Source organism: Chiloscyllium plagiosum, chromosome 17 (assembly GCF_004010195.1).
Source record: "Chiloscyllium plagiosum isolate BGI_BamShark_2017 chromosome 17, ASM401019v2, whole genome shotgun sequence".
NCBI lineage: Eukaryota > Metazoa > Chordata > Chondrichthyes > Orectolobiformes > Hemiscylliidae > Chiloscyllium > Chiloscyllium plagiosum.
The window spans coordinates 14,996,588-15,021,469 of record NC_057726.1 but is presented as its reverse complement, the minus strand read 5'-3'; the positions used below and the strand labels follow the sequence as shown (position 1 = coordinate 15,021,469).

The window sequence follows — 24,882 nt, the reverse complement described above, 5'->3', positions numbered from 1 at the left end:
ATGAATGAATCAAGAATTAGGGGTCATGTTTTAAAAATCAGAGGTTACCCATTTAAGACGTACGTGAGGTGAATTTTTTTCTCGCAGTGGGTTGTGAGCCTTTTGTTGGCAAGCAACTGTTGGCCCAAAATTGGACATTCTAAACTGACCCACAACTGGGGAAATTAAGCCTGACAGAAAATTGGCCAAATTAAATCAAACAGCAGCCAGAGGCTATCGGCCACAGAGAACAATGGAAACCAAGATCAAAGAGATCACAAAAGTTCAAGGGGAACCAGTTATAACCAGCCTGAGGTTGTGCAGTGGAAAGGTTTCTATTGGAGACTTCCTAGCACCATGATTTCCAGCCAGTGTCTGAGGTCATGCACTTTAGACTTGCCTGCACGTCAACATTGAAGGGTGTTGGTGTATTCCCATTGGATGCTTTTAACCCCACTCACTACCCTACTGGCCAGAGGCCACAGAACATTCCATAAGGTCCGGGCTGTTGGGAATAAAAACACACATCTGGAAGGCCCCCTCCGCCCCCCTCAGCGAAGACTCAAAGCAAGACTCATGGCAGAAGACCATATTGGCAACCCAAGAATACCCAGGAGAAGATCCGCCCTGACCCGAGAGTCTCAATTATGAGGAAGAGAGCCAGTCCTATGCTGGAGAGGATGGAGATTACAATGATCCTGTTCAAACATATGGAGCATTTTGGATAATATCCTTCCTCAGGTGGGTAAAGCAAGATAGAGAATAAATATGGTGGGAATTTGGGAAATGGTGATTTTACTAAGGAATATTTTGTTAAATAAAAACCATGCTGAACCGCATACCGAAGTCTATGACCCTTTGCCTGCTTCATTGAGAAGAGCACTTGGGGAAAGTGTTTTTAATTCATAAACGAGTCAAAGTGTTGAAAGTACAGACAACCCACACTCTGGACTTCTCTTCCTGAAAAAATAATGGAAGCAGAGTTTGTGAATATTTTTAAAGCAGAGATGAATGGATTCTTGATTGGCAAGGGTTCTTAGGGTTGGATGGTGGAGCGATTCTAATGAGATCAGCAAGGTGGACCTCATAAAATAGGAGTTCCCTGATTGTGGCTGTTAATCTGGTCAAATCAGGTAGCCCTGGCTGACAGATATAAACAGGAGTGTTACCCTACCCTTCACTGTTTTGATCACACAGCACTGCCCTTTGATGTGAAGGGCAGTGTTTGTCACTGGCCACCCGGGTGTTTTCCTATCTTCCTGGTGGTGGAAATTGAATAAAGATTCGTGCACTTTGTGTCTTTCACTGTGTCTCACACCTGCACACACACACACCATGGGTGCTGGGGGAAAAAATAAGCACTACCGCACTTTGGTGGTAGTGTGGGGCTTAAAATAAAAAAAAAGAAAAAGAAAAAAAAAATAAAACCAGAAGAGCACCTCCGTACTCGCGGGTTCGGGAAAAAAAAATAAACAGGAGTGTCAGATATCCTGGGAGCCGGCTCTGAGCTAACTGGCCAGTGTCACGCACTATGCACGTGTAAATAAAGGGAATACTGGCCTTTGTGGAATTACTTCAGACAGGACTGTGGATTTGAGGTTACAGTCACCATGATCTTATTAAATGGCAGAGCAAACTTGAGGGACTGAATAGCCACCTCCTGCCCCTTGTTTCCACATTTCTAAATACATCCTGGATGTGACCAAGTAACTGGACAAAATGAAATGTTAAAACTGACCAAATGACTCGGAACAACAGTCCCAACATCAGGTAGAACAGCAGGCAACTGATGAATTTAAATCATTTTATTGGGAGCAGCTTTTCCACAATATATAAATATATTAACACACATGAAAAATACAACTTCTAAGGCACCCAGAAAAAGTGTTCATACACTAATTACAAAAGCAGTAGACAGTTTGTGTAGGGTTTCTGTCTTGCACGAGTTAGTCATCACACAGATCAGAATTACCTGGTAGTTTATAGAACATTTAGATAATCTTCAGTAAGAAAAAGGGTGCCCACACCAAAAACAGATTGCTAACATTTTTTTAAATAAACACAGCCCCCATTTACTTACAAAAAGTCTTTTTAAAACCCCATTGTGTTCTGCTGTGGGATAAATACATTTAACAAGTTTCTGACAAACACACAGCCCCTACAGGTTCCAGATGCATTACTGGTCCTTTTAGCGAAGGACATTGTCATCGGAAGTGTCCCATTTTCTTCACAAGTGACACAGATTATCCAAAAACTGAACTTCAGGTTTCCTAGCGGTAGATGCACGATGGTTTTCACACGTCAAATGCTTTGTAATTTGAATAAAATCACAGCTTGGCAAAAAATATTCACAAAATGAACGGCCTTTTTCTAAATTAAAAGTGCGTGAAGATTCAAACACGGCACAGTTTTGCTTTAAATGAAAAAGCGACAAACTGTGTTTCATAAACATCGAAAACAATAATATATCGGCACAAAGCATTGAGGTGACAGAGGCAGTCAATGTAACACCCAAAACTGCGATTTTGGGACATTGGACTCTCCAAAGAAGCATACCGTCAGGTTTTGGGTAATCATGTATAAAAGAAAGTTCATTGTTTGAAAAAATAGATATTGCCTTGCAGATTTACCATATTTCTGTGATATGGTGTACCAAACTCGTCTACATAGTCACAGAAGCAACTTGAGCAAAGGTGATGATCAAGTGTATTTATGTCTCCACAAAACCACCATACAGTCTACTCCATACTTACAAGGTGTAGATACCAGTGAATATTTAGAAATAAAACACAGCAGTTAATAATGAACACACTTCAGAGTGTTCAACTCCCTTCGACATGGCTTCCCATTTTATGTTAGTAAATACTGTATTTGCGCCAGTACCCACATATAGGCCTTCCTAAGCGAGTAGACACCCATGTATTTTTGCACAACTAAATTTAAACCAACAACTATTTAGTGAACTTTTCTCAATTTTAGTGACATAAAAACCATATCTTCTTTGTAACATACTCCTCTGAGTCACTTAACAACAGCACATACACTGTCTGATTAGTGCACTTTCTTTAAATAAATAAGCAATGACAAAGAAATCACTACTATTTTAGAACATGGAATATGATTAATTGACTTTGGACCGTAAACTGGTCTATGACAGCAGTCAACACCAGAAGGTAGGTTTTTGTGGTATTTTGTATTGAAAAAGAACGCTTTTCACAACCAGAATATTCCTTCTGTACATGTATTGTATTTGGTATACAAACCCTGCTTGTATATTTTATGCTTCAAAATGGAGCCTTATGTGATAGCATCAAAACTGCAGTCACAATTAGCTCCTGCATGGCTGACTTAGGTAGTTGGGATCAATTTAAAAATAAAATGTAGAAATAAACGTTCCCAATAAGATTCTCACTCAGAATCCCAAATGTCTACAAGAAAAAATGTTGTGATCCATTAAATCTTAATGTTCATATAGCTGTAAGACAATAAATACGTAAAATCTTCAGTCAACTATCTGGAGATTGAATTTTCTTTTGGAAAACAATTATTTAAAAAGCTACTAAATGAAAGCTCACAATTTAATGTTTCTTCCCCCCTGTATTTTCTCAAATGTAATGAAAATCTACATCAATGAAAGGCTTTTGTCTCGTGAAGCTACCTACAAGCCCCAGTGAAAAGAATAGTCAATTTTCCCCATTTGCTACCCACCCCGGCTCCAGCCCTGCTAACTAAATTAATAACAAACTGAATCCAAACATACAACCGTGACATGACTCGTCCTTACTTTTGCTGTGGTTCAGGAGTGAAAGGATTATCTACGACTCATTCCTTTAAGTGTTATTCACAAGCACAACATTCTACATAAATTTGGTAAATAGGTCTAGTCAGTTTGAGGTGGGACAATATTAGGAATGTTAAGTACAACAGTAAAAAAACAAAATCACATGGCATAATTTGAATATGAGCATCAAAATATTTGAAAATGCATGCAATGATGTTGCATCCAATGTATACCCACTTGGGTACATTTGACTGAACATGTCAGTGCTTATCAATGACATTTGCTGGCCAATCTGTTCTGCTTGCAGCACTAAATCCAATTGCTGATGCATTCGCCTTCTTAACATCAGGTAGAGTCCATTAACTCCCTCCACTGACACTGGAATAATGGACAGTAGATTTAAGTCTTACAGTGGCTTCAAACCTCATAGATTTTTTCCTGCAGGTAGCTAAACAGGGAATCTAGTCCTTTTGAGGAACTCCACAGTTGCTTTAACATCTGGCATTCCCTCTCATTCACTTGTTCCAAGGCAGTTTTCAGGAAGCTACGTACCAGACATTTTGATTCTTCAAGGACCTGAAGGTGAAAAGAACAATGCAGGATCAGCAAAGGTAAACGACACACCATTCTTCAGCAATTATAACCAAAATCCAAATAACAAGACTTCTGAAATAAATACCAAAGAAGATAAGTTTTTTGACTTGTTGGGTGTAATGACTTGTTAAGAGAAGGCAATGGCCTAGTGGTGCTATCGCTGGACCTGTTAATCCAAAGACCTAGATAATATTCTGGGGTACTGGCTTTGAATCTTGCCACAGTAGATGGTGGAATTTGAGTTCAGTAATCTCTCGAATTAAGAATCTAATGATGACCATGAATCCACTGTCGATTGTTGGAAAAGCGCATCTAGTTCACTAATGCCTTTTAGGGAAGGAATCTTTACCAGGTCTAGCCTGAACGTGACTCCAAACTCACAGTGACGTGGTTGACTCTTAACTGCCCTCTGAGAAATTAGGGATGGGCATTAAATGCTGGCTGAGCCAGTGATACCCACATCCTGTGAATGAGTTAAAACAAAAACAATGTGGTGGATCCCTGTTTCTGATCAAACAGCTGACTTACAATGTCAGTTTTACCCTCGTTTCAAATTTAATTGTCTACTCCAAAATCTTTTGAAAATGGCAGCTATTTCATCAACTCCGAGGTTTGGTTCGAATCCAATCAAACTAGAAGACTACCATAACACAGATCGTGTGCCAGCAAGCTCATTATGGGTGCAGAATGTTCCTGGCACATGTACAGTTTCCACTAATCTGCTACTTCCAAAAGCCATGAATGCTGCATTTGGAAATCACCCTACTTACTCAAATGGGGCCCAACTTAATCCCATAATTCATGGTTGTCTTCATTGCAAGAGGACTTGAGTTCAGGAGTAGGGAGATCCACTGACAGTGATACAGAACCTTTGTGAAACTGTAGCTTGAGTTTTGTGTGCAGTTTTGATTCCCAACTAAAGGAAATACTTGTTACTGAAAGACTGTGACAAAGGTTTACTTAGGCTGATGATGGGGATGGCAGGACTGTCGTATGAGGAGAGACTAGTTTAGATGGGCCTATATTCACTACAGTTTAGAAGAATGACTAAGTGTATCAAATTCAAACATGACTGGACATGTAGGAAGGATGTTTTTCCCTGTTTGGGAAGTCTAGAACTATGGGTCACATGGGGTAGGCCAGTGAAGACTGAGATGATGAAACATTTCTTCACTCAAAGGCAGGTCAACCGTGGAATTTACTATTCCAGAAGGCTGTGAAGGCCAGGGCACTGCATTCATGAAAGGGATTGATAAATGCTTTGACAATAAAGACAAATGGGGAGAAAGCAGAATTATGACAACCATATAGAGGCCCAGCGATGATCATACTGAACGGGTGGAACTGGCTTGGATGGTCAAATGGTTGAGTACTGCTCCTAGATTCAGCTCCAGCACTGCCGAATTCAATCAGTTAAGATTGACTCTTTTATCTTTAAAAGCTGCATCAAATTTCTTCAAGTAAATACAGAGATTGGACTCAGCTATTACAGTCTAACCTCAAAGAGTTAGAAAGCTGTGTGTTTCTACCCACACTAGGACTTGAGCGCATAAATGTTGTCCTTTATTCCAGTGAAATTAAAAGGGAGTTCTGCATGGGTAGAGCTGCTGTCCTTCAATTTAGAAATTAAAACTGTTTCAGGTGGAAATAAAAAGTTCCCCTGCTTTAGGTGTCCTGGACACAAAATAATGTGGAAATCTAATCTGCTCCATTGGTCCACTCTTCTGACAAAGCATTCCTTTGCCATCTTGACCAACATGCATTAAGTAACTAACTGCTCTGGAATAGATTAACGGGATGAATTAACTGCACAGAGGCTAGTATCCCGTCACTAAGTCACTCTTTATTTACTAGTGCACAGTACACTGGATGTAGCCTGCCAGCTGAGAGTCAGTTCCCTGAAGTAAAGAGATTCTAAAGTTTGTGTGTGTGTGTTTAACTTATTTTTCTGGCTAACCAGTTTTAGTGATATTAGGACATGTCAGGACTTGAACCCAGCCTGTTGGTCCAGGGTTAGGGTCACTACCTCTAGACCAGAAGTGGGCCTATCCTCTGTGCATATATTTTTTCTTTTTTTGAAAAAACAAACAATAAAGAAACATCCTCTATATATACTGGTCAGCCAGGGCGTGCAGATTGGCCTGGGCTAATGCCCCTAATCTTGGATTTTGTTGTCAACACTACACTGGGCATTCAGTGGGCATTCAGTTTACATTGTTTATGGGATACTCGCTGTGAAGTGTTTTAGAAATGCTGAGAATGTGAAGAGCACTAATTACAGTACATGCAAGTATTTTTTCAAGGGTTGTAAGTCTCTGAGAAACTAGGTTTTCTTTCAAAGTATAGGCAGATGCTCATTTAAACTTCAAAGAAAATGTTCAACTTAACAATTCTTCTTCAGTTCTTCATGCATTTGCATGTGAAACCATTTCAAATTCATTTGTGTCTCCTCAGCTGGATAGGTTGGAGGAGGTTAGAACATAGAACATGACACGCAATACAGGCCCTTCGGCCCTCGATGTTGCGCCGACCTGTCATACCAATCTGAAGCCCATCTAACCTACACTATTCCATGCACGTCCATATGTTTGTCCAATGACGACTTGAATGCACTTAAAGTCGACGAATCTACTACCGTTGCAGGCAAAGCATTCCATACCCTTACTACTCTCTGAGTAAAGAGAGAAGCTTTGATCAAGGTGCTTAAAATCACAAAGTCTCTGGACAGAGCAGACAGAGAGAAAGTATTTCCATTGGATGAGGGTCTTGAATGAGAAGATTTTTAGTTCAATGACAACAAGAAGAATTATTTTTTTTTGAACGCAGCAACCAGTTATGATCTGGAATGCATTAGGAGTTCAGTAGAGGGAGATTCAATCATGGCTTTTAAACTCTCCAAGCATCTTAAGAGAAAATATTTTCAGGGCAAATAACTGCTGAGCTCAAGTGGTAACACTCTTGCAGTAAATCAGAAATTTGTGGTTTCAAGTCTCTCTCCAGTTCCTGCGGCTGATTCTGATGAGCAGCACCGAGGGAGCCTTTACTGGAGCAGTTACCTTTCAAGTGGGAAGTTAAATCAAGGTTAACTTATTGTAAGTGGATGCACCCATTCCCATGGCACTATTCATCAAATGGAGAGATTTCCTCTATAATGCTTGTTGCCTTGTATAGAGCAAAGGCATAATTTACTAGCCTAATCCAATGGGAACCCTCTCAGCATGGTCACTCATCGTAAAAGCCCATGTAGTTCACTAATTTCTTTAGGGATGGAATCCTACTGTCCTTACCCAGGCTGACCAACATATAACTCTAAACCACACAGCAATGTCGTTAACTCTTAACTGACCTCTGGGCATTTGCCACAGGCAATAAACGCTAGGCCTAGCCTGTATTGCCAACGTCCCCATGAACAAATTCAGAACAAAAAATGACTATGGGCCCTGACCACCTTCTGGTTGCAGTACTAAACACTTGTTCTCCAGAACTAGCAGTGTCCCTACCCAATCTGATCCAATACAGCTATGACATTCACATCTCCAAAATCATGTGGGGGTTGTTTTAGATGTCCTGTACTCAAAATAATGCGGAAATCCCATCTGCTCCATTCGTTATGTTCAGCAAAGTGGTGGCAGGCATCATCAATGAGTGCTGCCTGCAGCATTTGTGCCGCAATTTGTTGCTCAACGATGCTCAGTTCAGGTTCCAGTATGGCGTTCAGCTCCTGACCTCATTACAACCTTGTATCATATGGGGACAAAAGATTCCAGAAGTGAGGTGAGCAATTACATTTGACGTCAAGGCAGCAATTGACCAAGTGGGCACCTAGGAGTCTTAGTAAAGATGAAGTCAATGAGAATCAGGGGTTAATCCTCTACTGGTTAGAATGGTAACTACCACAAGGGAAGGTGCTTGTGGCTGTTGCCGAGGCAAAACATCTCAGTCCTTGGACATTGCTGGAAAGGTTCATTTTTCCAAGTAGCGTCTTAGACGCAACCAACTTCAGCTGGTTCATCAATGATGTTTCCTCCATAACAAAATCAGATATGCAGGTGTTCAGCATCATTCACAACTTCTCAGAAACTGAGGCAATATGTGTCCATATACAGAAAGATCTGGACAACATTCAGGCTCGGGTTCACTTGTGGCAAATAACATTGGTGCCCGGAAATAACCACCTTCAATACGAGATAATCTAATCAACTTTCCACGATGTACAACGTCACTACAATCACTGAATGCCCCCGCAATGAATGGCTTGGGCTCACCATTGATCAGGAACTGAACTAGACTAGCCACATAAATACTGTGGCCGACAAGAGCAGGTCAGAAGCTGGGAATGTCATGGTAAGTAACTCATCGCCTGACTCCCCAAATGCCTGTCCCACCATCTTTATGTACAAGGAATGTGATGGAATTCCCTAGAGGAATGTAGGTCTATTAAGACTCAAGAAACATAACACCATACAGAACAAAGCAACACGCTTTACTGACATCCCATCCACCACTTTAAGCATTCATTGCTTCTTATTACTGGCACACAATGGCAGTAGTGCTACAAGATGCACTCACCAAGGGTCCTTCGACAGCATTTTCCAAACTTGCGACCTAGAAGGACAAGGACAGCAGATGCATGAGAACACCACCACCTGCAAGCTCCCTTCCAAGCTGCTCACCATCCTGATTTATAACTACATTAAAAATCACACAACACCAGGTTGTAGTCCAACAGGTTTTATTGAAGTACTAGCTTTCAGAGCGCTGATCCTTCATCAGCTCCGAAGGCTAGTACTTCCAAATAAAGCTGTTGAGGACTATAACCTGGTGTTGTGTGATTTTTAACTTTGTCCACCCCAATCCAACACCGACACCTCCACATTATAACTATATTGTCATTCATTCACTATTCCCGTACAGCACTGAGGGTCAACAACACCAGTGGGTCAAGGTAGTGGCTCACTATCACTTCTCAAGGGCGCAGAAAACAGATGCAGTGACTGCATCTCATGAATGAATTTTTAAAAATCCTGACTTATCCAGCATGACTGGTAATAGCCTTATTTGCTGCATGTGACATTTTACAACGCATAAAACAGCTGCCTTGAAAAACAAGTTGCTGAATCTGAATGCTTTGCTGTAGACTGAAGGTCCTACATTGACACAGGTCATGTGTATGTACCATGTTTTTCAAACCTGCACTTAGTTTCTAGTTGATGTACTTTTGTGAAAATGAAGCTTGACCTGATACCCCAGGAAGCCACATAAAGACAGTCAATTTCTGATTACAAGAGCTTCACCCATGTAGCAACAACACATTGTTATGGATTAAATCACTGAGAGAACATCATAAAATCTGATTAGCTACTTCTAAATTATGAGGCACCCAACAATGTATTTGAGAAAGTTAACTTTCAGCAATTCCTTGATTCTGTGTGATGGCTGGGGCTGATACTTAGCCAGTGCATAGTTAGCATTGACGTGGCAATGCCAACTGGTGGGTGCCGTGTAAGGAAATAGTAATGGAAGGGCATGGTGTTCATGTTACATTGCTTTAGCCCATTCAATTAATGTCTAAGAAAGTTTGTAGGTGGAGACAGAGGCCCGCATTTGCACCAGGAAGGAGAGCATATCTGCCATGGTGGAAAATCCAGAAGTTGGTAATCACAAGACATTCCACTGAACCCGGCAGTTCAGTTTCTGGGAGGGTCTGGGGGTGAGACATTTTTCATTTGGGTCCAGATCCCTGAGACAGTTGGGTATTTAAATGATCAAATTACCTCCAATGAAAAATTTACAGTATATTTGGTATCCTACGAGGGGCAGGGGGATGGATGGAGTTCAGGGATCTATTGGGGGACAGTAGGTAGATTACCTTTGACACTTAACTACAGAACAGGTTGCCTGTAAATGGACAATAAGTCTAAATTGTCATTTGAGTACATGTGACAATAAAGCTAATTCAACTCAATTCGTGTCAACTGGTCAAGAAGTCTCAAAATATGTGTTGATGAATGACTTTTTTTCCAATAACATATAACCTATAATATAAAAATGTAATTGTGAGAAACATATTTTTGTTCCCAAGCATATAGGTATGCTCTGGAATTCTTTTGTCTATTCATGGGGTATGTGCAATAGACGAAGCAAGAACTTATTGCCCATTCCTAACTGCTCCTGAGAAGCTAGTGGTGATCTGCTTTATTGAGGTGCTACATTCCATTTGGTGTAGGTACACCCATAATGCTGTCAGGGAGGGTGTTTCAGGATTTTGACCCAATGACAGTGAAGGAATAAAGAGATGCTCCAAGTTAAGATGGTTAGTGGAATTTTCAGTTGGATATTTTCCCATGCATTGCCTATCCCTCCCCTTCTAGTTGGTGGAGATTACAGCGTTGGAAAGTGCTATCTAAGGAGCCTTGGTGAATTGCTGCAATGTATCTTATAGATGGTACACACTGCTGTCACTGTGCATTGGTGGTGGAGGAGGTGAGTGCTGAAGATGGTGGTTAGAAAGCCAATCAAGGGAGCCACATCATTTTGGATGGCGTTGAGCTTCTTAAGTGTTGGAGCTGCACACTCGGGTGCTGAATGAGTTGGAACGGTCGGCAAAAGGAGAATGTGGTGGGTGAGAGGTCAACACTAAGTTGTTAGAGGGTCATGAGAAGCCATGGGAAAGGGGGATAAGCTATTAGGTTGCATGGTTTGGCATGGAAATATAGGGAGTGGTGTGAGGGTAATTTGAGGAGTGAGGGCTTCAGAAATGTTTTATTTTTATCCACTTTGAAGAATAACATATCCTTTTGTATCTCTGGAACACCTTCAATGGAGGTCAGGTAATCTATATAAAACCAGCGTCGGATTTATGTTGCTCGACTGATTTCCCAAAGTATAATTTTCACAATGTAATGCCTAAGTTTAACTGTTTATTCAATATTTGATGATATAAGGTATTAAGCATTTGAGTGAAATGTTTATTCACATAAACGACTTGCTTAAGCAACTTCAATGTACTTTGCATCTTTTACATCAATGAAGGAGCACTTCTTTTCTAATAGTGATATCGACAATACACTGGCAACTTCCTTTGCTGCCAGACGGCTCCTGATCAATGAAGAGGCTGGATAACAGGTGAGCTGGCATGGAGAAGGGTACGAACACAGCAGGTCAAGCAGCATCAGAGGAGAGTCGACATTTCAGGTTCATCAGGGTCCCGAACCAAAACATTGACTCTCCTGCTCCTCTGATGCTGCTGGCCTGCTGTACTTTTTCCAGCTCCACACTCGACTCTGACTTTCCATCATCTGCAGTCCTCACTATCTCCAGGTTGGAGAAGGGACAGGCAAAGGCTGGTAGGTGGGAAAATAAGATTTTGCACTAAGCTGTCTTTGAAGCTAGAAAGGCCCATGTGTATGAGAGGCCAAGAATGTTTGATAGATTGGCATAGGGTGCTTGACGGAATTAGGGAGACAGGTAACTGTCAAAGGCAGTATGAGGGGCCATTGTCAGATAAGAAGTATGAATGGGTCTTGGGAAATAAGTAGTTGGCACAGGAAGAATAAAGGGTCAGTAGGTGTGGTGAAGGTCATAAGGTGGTGGGTGCAAGAGCATAGGTTATCATGGATAGGGTGCATGGAGTGAATGGGTGAGCATGGGGGGGGGGGGGGGGGTTGATGTTTTCTGATTTGATTTTTATTTTAAATCTTTGAACACAGCACCTCAGGCAACTTCTTTGGCTCTTCCTGCACTGTGCAGCCTAACTCCTACCCAGCTCCCCCTTCCCAGACTGAAAATGAGCAATGTGGACAGTAGTTTTAAAAGTTGGAGTTCACAGAACCTGAAGGTCTCCCATCTCCAATCCCAGCCCTGGGAATATAAATTGGTTTCTACTCTAGGTTTCAAATGCAGCAAGTAAGTCTCTACCAACTCCATACGATCCCTAGTAATTCAACTGTAGTTGGAAATATCGCTCCCATGGAATAGCCCTTCTAGGTATCTAAAGACAGTGCCTCTTCTGTACATACTCTGTGGTGGTGTATCCCTTCCCTTGAATCACTAAATAGGTCCAAGCTAAAACAAAGAAGAACGAGGGTTGGTGGCAGTAGACTTTCTCAATCAGGAGAGCTGACAATTACCATCAGCTACCACGTGTGGTCATCGGGAAAAATACTACAACGAAGGCAAATGTCAATTTATTGGTTGATATCTTATATCGTAATATTTCTAAATTATAAATCAATCTACAGAGGAACCTCGATTATTGGAATGTTGATTATCCAAATTTCAGATTATCTGAACAAGATTGCAAGGTCCCGATGCAAGGCTAAACTGTGCTATCCAGCATTTGATTATCCAAACATTCGATTATCCAAACATTTGATTATCCAAACAAAATATACTCCTCGCCCATGTTGTTCAGATAACCGAGGTTCCTCTGTACATGTGACTGCAGTGTGCCATTTCCAAGATCAATTTGAGCATCAGTGCTTACAGTGGAGAAGGACATGGAACATATAGAATGTGAGGAAATAGATGGTAACATCTTGAAAAATGTCCATATTACAGAGGAGGAAGTGTTGTCTTAAAACACTTAAAAGTGGATAAATCCTCAGGACCTAATCCAGTGTACCCTAGAACTCTGCGGGAAGCTAGGGAAGTGATTGCTGGGCCCATTGCTGAGATTTGTATCATCAATAGTCACAGGTGAGGTGCCGGAAAACTGGAGATTGGCTAACATGGTCCCACTATTTAAGAAAGATAGTAAGGAAAAGCCAGGGAACTATAGACCATGAGCCTGATATTGATGGTGGGCAAATTGTTGGAGGGAATCCTGAGGGTCAGGATTTACACATATTTGGAAAGGCAAGGACTGGTTAGGGGTAGTCAACATGGCTTTCTGCATGGGAAATCATGTCTCACGAACTTGATTGACATGATTTGGAGATGCTGGTGTTGGACTTGGGTGTACACAGTTAAAAATCATACAACACTCAGCTATAATCCAACAGGTCTATTTGGAAGCACTAGCTTTCTGAGCGCTGCTGCTCAACCATCTGATGAAGGAGCAGCACTCCGAAAGCTAGTGCTTCCAAATAAACCTGTTGGACTATAACCTGGTGTTGTGCGATTTTGAACTTGACTGAGTTTTTTGAAGAAGTAACAAAGAGGATTGATGAAGGCAGAATGGTGGACATGATCTATATGGACTTTAGTAAGGCACTTGACAAGACTTATGACACAAAGCTGGGTGGCAGGGTGAAATGTGAGGAGGATGTTAGGAGAATACAGGGTGACCTGGACAGGCTAAGTAAGTGGACAGATGCATGGCAGATGCAGTTTGATGTGGATAGATGTGTGGTTATACACTTTGGCGGCAAGAACAGGAAGGCAGATTACTACCTAAATGCAGTCAAGTTAGGAAAAGGGGCAGTACAACGAGGTCTAGGTGTTCTTGTCAATGAAAGCAGGCATGCAGGTACAGCAGGCAGTGAAAAAAGCTAATAGCATGTTGGCCTTCATAACAAGAGGAATTGAGTATAGGAGCAAAGAGGTCCTTCTGCAGCTGTACAGGGCCCTGGTGAGAACACACCTGGAATACTGTGCGCAGTTTGGTCTCCAAATTTGAGGAAAGACATTCTGGCTATTGAGGGAGTGCGGCGTAGGTTCACTAGGTCAATTCCCGGAGTGGCAGGACTATCTTACGCTGAAAGATTGGAACGACTGGGCTTGTATACCCTTGAGTTTAGAAGGCTGAGAGGGGATCTGATTGAGACGTATAAGATTATTAAAGAATTGGACACTCTGGAGGAAGGAAGCATGTTTCTGATGATGGAAGAGTCCCGAACCAGAGGACACAGTTTAAAATAAGGGTAGGCCACTTAGAACAGAACTGAGGAGAAACTTCTTCACCCAGAGAGTGGTGGGTGTATGGAATGCTCTGCCCCAGAAGGCTATGGAGGCCAAGTCAGACTTTCAAGAAAGAGTTGGATAGAGCTCTTAAGGATAGTGGAATCAAGGGTTATGGGGATAAGGCAGGAACAGGATACTGATTGAGGATGATCAGCCATGATCATAATGAATGGTGGTGCTGGCTCGAAGGGCAGAATGGCCTACTCCTGCATCTATTGTCTATTGCCTATTCCTCATGGGAGACCAGTTAGCAAGGTTAGATCTCCTGAAATACAGGGAGAACTAGCCATTTGGATAGAGAACTGGCTTGAAAGTAGAAGACAGAGGGTGCTGGTGAAGGGTTGCTTTTCAGACTGGAGGCCTGTGATCAGTGGTGTGCCATGAGGATTGGTGTTGGGTCCACTGCTTTTCGTCATTTATACAAATGATCTGGATGTGAACATAGGAGGCAAAATTAGTAATTTTGCAGATGACACCAAAATTGGAGTTGTAGTGGACAGCAAAGAAGGTGACCTCAGAGTATAACAGGATCTTGATCAGATGGATCAATGGGCTGAGGGGTGGCAGATGGAGTGTAATTTAAATGCAGGCAATCTTAAGAGATATGATGCTCTCTTTGTTTCACGATATAATTTTGGAGCTGTATAATTCATTACATTCTAATACTCATATCTCTGAATACACTTAGTTACGATTAGCACAGTTATTACATTAGCATATTATGATAAGCTCTCTCATTACCGTGTATGTGCTGATGTACACTCGCACTGCCTCAAATTTATCAATCTTGCTGTCATTTGCAAGTCCCTCCAGAGATTTATCCTCTTTCTGAAATGTCCTCCAGTCCTACAACGCTTGGTGATTTCTGCTTTTATTATTCTGGCCTCTTGTACATCCCTGATTTTAAGCACTCCACCATTAGTGGACATGCCTTAGCTATCTTGGCTGGATACCCTAGAATTTCATTTCCTGAACCTCTTGATCTCTTTACCTTCTCTCTTCCTTGAAGATGCTGCTTAAAACCTATCCCTTTTACCTCATTTATCCTTCTGTTTGCTCAAGGTTTTCTTAAATAACGTTAACCATGATTTCTCTGCACAGATGCTGCCAGACCTGCTGAGTTTTATCAGCAACTTTTGTTTTGTTAAATAACATTCCTTGAAATGTCTTGGGATATTTTACTATATAAACACGTTATTGCTGCTACTTCACTCGTGTTTCGCTATTATAAGTCTTTTAGCATCTATTTCAAATGGTCCTAATGCCTTAAATCGACCATTATAAAAAAAATCAGAAGATAATTCAACCATATTCACCAAAAGGTCCCTTATTGCATTACCAGATTGTGTTGAAATGGATGATCTTGACTTTTGAGGAAAGGCTGAGGGACTTGAAGTGTTTTCATTAGAGAGAAGAAAGTTGAGAAGAGAATTAATAGAGACATACAAGATGATCAGAGGATTAGATAGGGTGGACAGGGAGAGCCGTTTTCCTCGGACGGTAATGGCTAGCTCGAGAGGACATTGCATTAAATTGAGGTGTGATAGATAGAGGAAAGATGTCGGAGGTAGTTTCTTTACTCAGAGAGTAGTAGGGGCGTGGAATACCCAGCCTATAACAGTAGTAGACTCGCCAATTTTAAAGGCATTTAAATGGTCATTGGATAAACATATGGATGAAAATGGCATCGTGTACATTGATATAGATGGGCTTCAGATTGGTTTCACAGGTTATTTACAACATCGAAGGCTGAAAGGCCTGTACTGCGCTGTAATGTTCTATGCTCTATGACTAAGTTGTAGTTCAGGACATTGAGGTATCGTATTCAAGGGAAGTGAAAACTGGCTCATTTCTTGCTTCTGGTCTCGGTTCCAGTGCATGGGATTGTCAAGGCACTTAAATAATCATGATTAACTCTGCTTAGTCTCCATGGTAAAACCACTCACAGTTTAGGTGTCAATGGCCATATTGAGTGAGAGTCAGTGTTTTAACACCTTCAGGAGAAGAGGAAGATCATTAACACTTGGTTGGAAAAAAATACACTTGTGCTCACTGTGGCTTTCCAACAGTTTCAGAGAGGAAATATACAAGAAGGTTTTCCTGAGGTACTGGGTTTGTGGAAAGGCTATTCAGAATTTGCCCAATGCTCACAGATTCAGTTTCAGGAGAGGTGAGAATATTGGAAAAAATACAAGCAGTTGAAGCCTGTGCTTTATAGAGTCATAGAGATGTACAGTACAGAAACAGAGCCTTCGGTCCAAACCGTCCATGCTGACCAGAAATTCCAACGCAATCGAGTCCCACCTGCCAGCACCCGGCCCATATCCCTCCAAACCCTTCCTATTCATACACCCTTCCAAATGCCTCTTTAATATTGTAATTGTACCAACCTCCACCACATCCTCTGGCAGCTCATTCCATACACATAACCACCCTCCGTGTGAAGAAGTTGCCCCTTAGGTCTCTTTTATATCTTTCCCCTCTCACCCTAAACCTATGCCCTCTAGTTCTGGACTCCCCGACCCCAGGGAAAACACTTTGCCTATTTATCCTATCCCTGCCCCTCATGATTTTGTAAACCTCTATAAGGTCACTCCTCAGCCTCCAACGCTCCAGGGAAAACAGCCCCAACCTGTTCAGTCTCTCCCTATAGCTCAAATCTTCCAACCCTGGCAACATCCTTGTAAATCTTTTCTGAACCCTTTCACGTTTCACAACATCTTTCTGATAGGAAGAAGACCAAAATTGCACGCAATATTTCAACAGTGGCCTAACCAATGTCCTGTACAGTCGCAACATGACCTCCCAACTCCTTTACTCAATACTCTGACCAATAAAGGAAAACATACCAAACGCCTTCTTCACTATCCTATCTACCCGTGACTCCACTTTCAAGGAGCTATGAACCTGCACTCCAAGGTGTCTTTGTTCAGCAACACTCCCTAGGACCTTACCATTAAGTGTATAAGTCCTGCTAAGATTTGCTTTCCCAAAATGCAGCAGCTCGCATTTATCGGAATTAAACTCCATCTGCCACTTCTCAGCCCATTGGCCCATCTGGTCCAGATCCTGTTGTAATCGGAGGTACTGCTTTTCGTTGTCCACTACATCTGCAATTTTGGTGTCATCTGCAAACTTACTAACTGTACCTCTTATGTTCTCCTCCAAATCATTTAGTAAAAGACAAAAAGTAGAGGACCCAGCATCGATCCTTGTGACACTCCACAGGTCACAGGCCTCCAGTCTGAAAAACAACCTTTGCACCTACAAATTTCAAGCAAAGACATCTTCTTGTTTGTGACACTGATACAAACATTTTGTGTTCAACGCTCTCTAATTTCTAAGTGGATCAATCATTTGTGTTTCTGTTATACAGACTGTAGTATTTCTAAATACCATTTGATGTTCTTGTTCTTGCATAAAAAAATAACAATCTTGAAATTCTTTTCAGTCCTGAATTTGACAGAGATTCAAAGACATAATTCCATCCATGTCTGAACAAATTCTTGCACAGTACACCAATAAGACTAAAGATATAGATGGATCAGTACACATTTTCATATAACTTGACAACAGAGCAATAAATGCATCCTTCACCAAGTGTTTTATTGCTTAATCTGGTGTTGTGAGTGCACTGCATTATAAGATATGAAAACCAATGCTGTGCAATCAATTCAAAAGCCACCATCAGAGAAATTTGATCTTTGTAAGGAAGCTTTACTCCTTTAATTGAATCAATTTTTAAAGCAAGCTCAAAACATCACATCAGTCTACTTACTATTTGCTTTCAGGTTATTCCTGAGTGACAAGGACAATGGGCAAGGTGGTAGAAATCTCACCCTTCCCCATTCTCTCCTTCCTATGTGTCACATCTACTTTCTCAGGTTTGCTTCTTATAAATTCTGAGAAGTCACACAACACTAGGTTTCTTGTCTAACAGGTTTATTTGAAATCACAAGATTTTGGAGTGTAGCCCCTTCAGCAGGTGAAGTAACAGGGAAGCACTCAGACACAGTATTAATGGGAAGAGGGATCATGGGCAGAGAGATCAAAAGATCATACAAAGGGTGTGAATGGCATGTCGAATAGTAAGTCTCTGCAGGTGATCAAAAGTGTCAGACGTTACGAGTAAAGTGCCAACAATGGAATAACAAGCGAAGGGGTGACCTATAATCTGATTGAACGAGGCAGAGAGATAATTGCAAAAAAATTAAAAACAAGGTGGTGCTGGAGACAAACCAGACTGGAATAACATGATAACTATAAAAATTGCATACCAAGGGTCTAACCAAACTAGTTAGGTTAAAAATCACACAACACCACGTTATAGTACAACAGGCTTAATTGGAAGCACTAGCTTTCGGAGTGCTGCCCCTTCATCAGGTGATTGTGGAGTCTTATACTCAGTTTTATACTCCTGCACCACCTGAGCGCTCCAAAAGCTAGTGCTTCCAAATAAACCTGTTGCACTATAATCTGGCGTTGTGTGATTTTTAACTTTGTCCACCCCAGTCCAACACTGGCTCCTCCACATCACAGCAAACTAATTAAGGTAGAGAGATCATAACAATTTATCAAGGTGATGGTATCAAAACAGGACAGTAAGGAAGATTTTACAGATACAGAAGAGTGTGGTGGAGTCACATGTAGTGCAACATGAACCCAAGATCACTCCACGCACACCATTTGTACAACCTTTTGATCTCTATGTCCTTTATCTCTCTGTCCATAAATTCTGTGTCTGTGTGCTTCTCACTCACCTCACCTAATGAAGGGGCTATGATCTGAAAGCTTGTGATTTCAAATAAACCTGTTGGACTATAACCTGGAGGAGAAAGTGAGGGCTGTAGATGCTGGAGATCAGAGCTGAAAATGTGTTGCTGGAAAAGCGCAGCAGGTCAGGCAGCATCCAAGGAACAGGAGAATCGACGTTTCGGGCTTAAGCCCTTCTTCAGGAATCCTGAAGAAGGGCTTATGCCCAAAACATCGATTCTCTTGTTCCTTGGATGCTGCCTGACCTGCTGCGCTTTTCCAGCAACACATTTTCAGGACTATAACCTGGAGTCATGTGATGTCTGATTTTGTCCATCCCAGTCCAACTTTGGCACCTCCACATTAAACATTTTGAATGTGCGCCTATTACTTGACTATCAGGGTAGACAAGCAGGAGGCTGGAAGAACACAGAAAGCCTGGCAGCAGCAGGAGGTGGAGAAGTTGACATTTTGGGTGTAACCCTTCTTTGGGACTGGGTGTAAGGGGAGCTGCAGTTAAATGGGTCAGTGGGGACAGGATGGTGAAGTCGTGCTAGGTGAAGACAGGTAGAGGGTATGACCTGGTTGGTCAATGGGAGGGATGAATTCGGTAGCTAGCTGAGAGAAAGGGAAGGGTAGGGAACGGGCTGGGAAAGGGAGTGGTGGATAGGCAAGGAGGTTATTTGAAATTAGAGAACTTAATGTTGAGTCCTCCAGACTATGGCTACCCAAGCGGAAGATGAGGTGTCGTTTCTCCAATTTGTGGCCATGCTGGAGGCCAAGGATGGTCATGTCGGAAAGGGGGTGGGAAGAGGAATTAATGTGGATGGTGACTGGGAGGTGAGTTCGGCCTCTGCGGGCCCAGCTGAGATGCTCGATAAACTGTTCCCTTAGTTTACGTTTGGTCTCCCCAATGTGAGTAAACCACATCGGGAGCACAGGATATGGTAAACTAGGTTGGAAGAGAGGCAGGTGAACCTCTGTCTCACCTGGAAGGACTGTTTGGGGCCCTGGATGGAGGTGAGGGGGATGGTGCACTGACAGGTTTTGCATCTTTTCTGGTTGCAGGGGAAGGTACCTGGGGGTTCTGAGGGGTTAGGCTTTGAAACTTGTGATTTCAAATAAATCTGTGGCACAAACCAAGGATTGTCAAAGGGAATGGTCCTTGTGGAAGGCAAAGAAGGCTGGGAGGGGGAAGATGCTCTTGGTGGTGTAGGTGAGGACAAAGGGTCTCTGTCTTTATTGCATTTGGTGGGGGGGGCGTTTAGCGCAGTGGAACGGGGAATGGAGGTGGTGCGACAGAGGGCTGTCTGGATGGCAGAAGGGGGGAAAAGCACTGTTCGAAATAGGTGGACATCTGGGATGCTTGTGAGTGGAATGTCTCCTCATCCGAGCAGATGTGGCGGAATGGGAGAATGGGATGGAGTTCTTGCAGGACACTGGGTGACAGGAGGTGTAGTCCAGGTGAGAGTTGTGGGTTTATAATAAATGTCTTTCTGGAGACTGTCACCGGAGATGGAAATGGAGTGGTCAAGAAAGGGGAGGGAGGTGTCTGAGATTGGCCAAATGAATTTGGTGGAAGTTGTGGGCGAATTTGACGAACTGCTCCAGTTCAGCCTGGGTGCAGGACGTTGCACTGATGCAGTCATTGATGTAATGGTGGATGATTTGGGGCACAGTGCCTGTGTAGGTACTGAAGAGGGACTGTTCGATGTAGTCGACAAAGAGGCAGGCGCTGCTGAGGCCCACCCAAGTGCAAAACCTGCAGGCACACCATCCCCCTCACCTCCATCCAGGGCCCCAAACAGTCCTTCCAGGTGAGACAGAAATTCACCTGTTTTGCCTCCAACATAGTTTACTGCATCAGGTGCTCCAGATGTGGTCTTCTCTACACTGGGGAGACCAAATGTAAATGAAGGGAACATTTTGCCGAACATCTCAGCCGAGCCAATAGGGGCCGACGTGACCTCCCAGTCACTGCACATTTTAATTCCCCTTCCCACTCCCTTTCCAACATGACTGTTCTTGGCCTCCTCATTGCCACAATAAACCAAACCGCAAATTGGAGGAACAACACCTCATCTTCCACCTGGGCAGCCTGCAACCCTGAGGACTCAACATTGAGTTCTCCAATTTCAAGTAACCTCCCTTCCCATTTCCCCGATTCCTTTCCCAGCCCCATTCCCCTCCCTTCCATTCCTCTCAGCTACCTATTGAATTCATCCCTTCCATCGGCCAGCCAGGTTGTACCCTCTGCCTGTCTTCACCTAACCCCAATTCACCACCCTGCCCCTCACATCCCCTTTATCTGCAGCTCCCCTTCCACTCACCCCCAGTCCAGAAGAAGGGTTACACCCGAAATGCGACTTCTCCATCTCCTGATGCTGCCTGGCTTGCTGCATACTTCCAGCCCCCTGCTTGTCTACTTTAGATTCCAGCATTTGCAGGTTTTTTTGACTCGATTACTTAACTACCAAGCATGGCTGTATATTCATGCATTTATACTGTTGTCTCAATGATGCAGAATATAAAATTGTTGGAACACCAGATAACTTCAGGAAAAAAACAGCCAACTTCAAGATGCATGCTGTCAAAGTGATTTTCCGTAGCTACAGGCTGGGTTATCCCAAAATCTGTATGGAATAAGCAAATGAAGTTCTTACAAACACGTGCCAAAAGTGAGCAAGCACAGGATATCTTTGTACCAGTATATTCTAAATTGAGTATTGTTGGGATGAAATATCTACATTTAATACTATGTGAAAAACTGGAAGGTATTTTATTATGGATACTTTATTATTGATTAAATTGCATTTTTAACCGAGGGATTTAGTCAATAGCTTAATGTGGACTGTAAGGTTTCTGCTGATTACAGAATGTCAAGTAATTTTAGGGAAATAAAAGGTTTATGGTTTTCAATTGCTGGAAATCCTATTTCTGGAAGAGACTGTGAGGTCCTGTCCTGATGGTTGATCTTACAACTCTTTCTGGTATCGATTTCTGTTTCACAGACCCATGCAGTCAGAAGGAAGGCAGCTAAAGTTAACACTGCTGCCTCACAGCGCCAGAGACCCGGGTTCAATTCCCGCCTGAGGCGACTAACTGTGTGGAGTTTGCACGTTCTCCCCGTGTCTGCGTGGGTTTCCTCTGGGTGCTCCGGTTTCCTCCCACAGTCCAAAGATGTGCAGGTCAGGTGAATTGGCCATGCTAAATTGCCCATAGTGTTAGGTAAGGGGTAAATGTAGGGGTATGGGTGGGTTGCACTTCGGCGGGTCTGTGGACTTGTTGGGCCGAAGGGCCTGTTTCCACACTGTAAATAATCTAATCTAATCTAATCTAAAGTTCACAGTAAACCTTCAAGCATCTCTCAGCTCTTCTGGTTGAAGTAATTGCTAAACTGACAAAGGTTTCCATATTTCTGTATTTTGATTATCTTGCAAACTGTGACCACTCTCCCAAAGACTTGGAACCTGTTCGATTTTCAGCCAAACCAAAACTTGCTTGGAAATCCTTCCATCAGTCTGTATTTGTCAGCAATTTGATTTTGTTAACAAGAGGTCGGCTCACTATGGGATTTCATCAAATTCCAGTCTTTATTTTCAGACGGTAAAGGCTCGTTTCAATGCATCATTTTCGAAGAACTTCGCTGCATTTTGTATTGTTTATCTCTTTGTGTTAGGATAATATAGTTCTAATTCTAATTCTAGTTGTTAACCAGCTTCACCACTGGTTTTATGAGTTTGCTTTTGAGTTTACTCAAGAAACCTGATGAAAGTCTCTTTTATTGTGGATAGTAATACCAAAGGGAAGCAACTGGCCATTTTGATGACTGAATCAAAACAGTGACACTAGTGATGTGACTTGATCCTCCTGTCCTATTATCACTCTGTTAGTATATACGTCAGATTGAAGTATAATATCTGTCTGTTTCTTGTCTGTACAGAAAAGGGTCATGAGAAACTTGGGATGAACTAGCTTTTACATCGCAACAACTTTTGGTGCATGTGTAAAATTCAAATTGGAATTTGACAATCATAATTTGAAACCAGGAACATAAATCTAAATGTAAACACTGGCTTGTAGATGAGTTATAAATAGTTCATCACAATTTAGCATAAGCCCCAATTCTTTAAGAGGTTGTTTGAGACATTTTCAGAATTTTTAGGAAAGCCTGGCTATTTCTGATTGATATGTTCCCATTAAGGCAGGTAATTGGGATTAATTCTATTTACCATCAATTGTGGTGTGTCATCATCATCACGTTTATCATAATTCAGGCCGCGAGGTGACAAATAATTCATGGCTCACTGCATTAATGGATGTTGGTTTTATTAAGTTGAATTGCTGATGTATTACTATTTTTGTGTGTGTTGTAATATTCTATTATAATCTTGCTTTTCAAGTGCACATGGATTGTGGCTAATTTTTTGCACAGAACGTCCTTTAGTTGATAATCTGAATTCAAAGGGAAAAGGATATTTAGGTGGTAGTTACAAGGTTGTATTGCAAAGCAAGGATGTGACTAATTCATAGTAAATGTCAAGGTGCACCCAGTCTGTCCTATTAAAGTAATTTAATCTGCGTTGCGTCCTTGGACATCATACAAATGATTGTCACTCAAATTAGGTAAGTCTATTTCTACTCTGGACAGGTAATTCAGCCAATGTACAAGACTTTCAACTCACTTCTAAAATTAACTTAAATATTGTGTTGGTGACCTTGCACCTGGGTGCTCTTTCTTCAATGCCTTATCTTGTAACTACACCAGCCCAGTATCAGACAGTCAGCTGTTACAACACCAGCTCATTATAATTCAGTTAGCTGTAACTACACCAGCCCATTATAATTCAGTTTGCTGTAACTACACCAGCTCATTGCAGAGAGTTAGCTGTAACTACACTAGCTCATTATAATTCAGTTAGCTGTAACTGCACCAGCACATTATAATTCAGTTAGCTGTAACTACACCAGCTCATTATAATTCAGTTAGCTGTAACTACACCACCACATTATAATTCAGCTTGCTGTAACTACACCAGCTCATTGCAGAGAGTTAGCTGTAACTACACTAGCTCATTATAATTCAGTTAGCTGTAACTGCACCAGCACATTATAATTCAGTTAGCTGTAACTACACTAGCTTATTATAATTCAGTTTGCTGTAACTACACCAGCTCATTACAGAGAGTTAGCTGTAACTACACTAGCTGATTATAATTCAGTTAACTGTAACTACACCAGTTCATTGCAGACAGTTAGCTGTAACTACAACAGCCCATTATAATTCAGTTACCTGAAACTACACTAACTCATTATAATTCAGTTAGCAGTAACTACACCAGTTCATTATAGAGTTAGCTGTAACTACAGCAGCCCATTAAAAGACAGTTCGCTGTGATTATAGCAGAGTATTGTAAGATCATTAGCTGAAACTAGCCCAGCCCAGTTAGCTGTATCTACACCAGCAGATTATAAGATGATTAGGTGTGACTACAACAGCCATTATAAGACAGTTAGCTCTAACTTCAACAGGCCATTTTAATTCAGTTAGAGGTAACTACAACAGCTCATAATAACAGAGTTAGGTGTAACTACACCAGCTTATTATTTAAGTTACTACTAACTACACCAGCTCATTATAATTCAGTTAGATGTATCTATTATAGCCCACTATTAGACAGTTAGCTGTAAATGTAAACATTCCTAATGAAGGGCTTTTGCCCGAAACGTAGATTTTATTGCTCCTCGGATGCTGCCTGAACTGCTGTGCTCTTCCAGCACCACTAATCCAGAATCGGGTTTCCAGCATCTGCAGTCATTGTTTTTACCTAGTTAGCTGTAAATACACCAGCCAATTATAAACACAGTTAACT

The 24,882-nt window shown here is 41.9% G+C and overlaps 1 protein-coding gene across 2 annotated transcripts in view; it reads right to left on the bottom strand.

The window, feature by feature from the left end:
• Positions 1 to 1,769: 1,769 nt before the first annotated feature.
• The window catches only part of LOC122558230 (chromodomain Y-like protein 2), a 152,356-nt gene continuing 129,243 nt past the window's right edge, over positions 1,770 to 24,882 (bottom strand). Inside the window, exons 7-8 of one of the 2 annotated variants that reach the window (XM_043706574.1) lie at positions 8,924 to 8,959; positions 1,770 to 4,336 (exon numbers count right to left, since the gene is read on the bottom strand). In XM_043706574.1, the coding sequence (XP_043562509.1) occupies positions 4,178 to 4,336; positions 8,924 to 8,959 (195 nt within the window). In that variant the 3' untranslated portion in view covers positions 1,770 to 4,177. The remainder of the gene's footprint in view (positions 4,337 to 8,923; positions 8,960 to 24,882) is intronic. The other variant, XM_043706576.1, reaches the window with a different exon arrangement.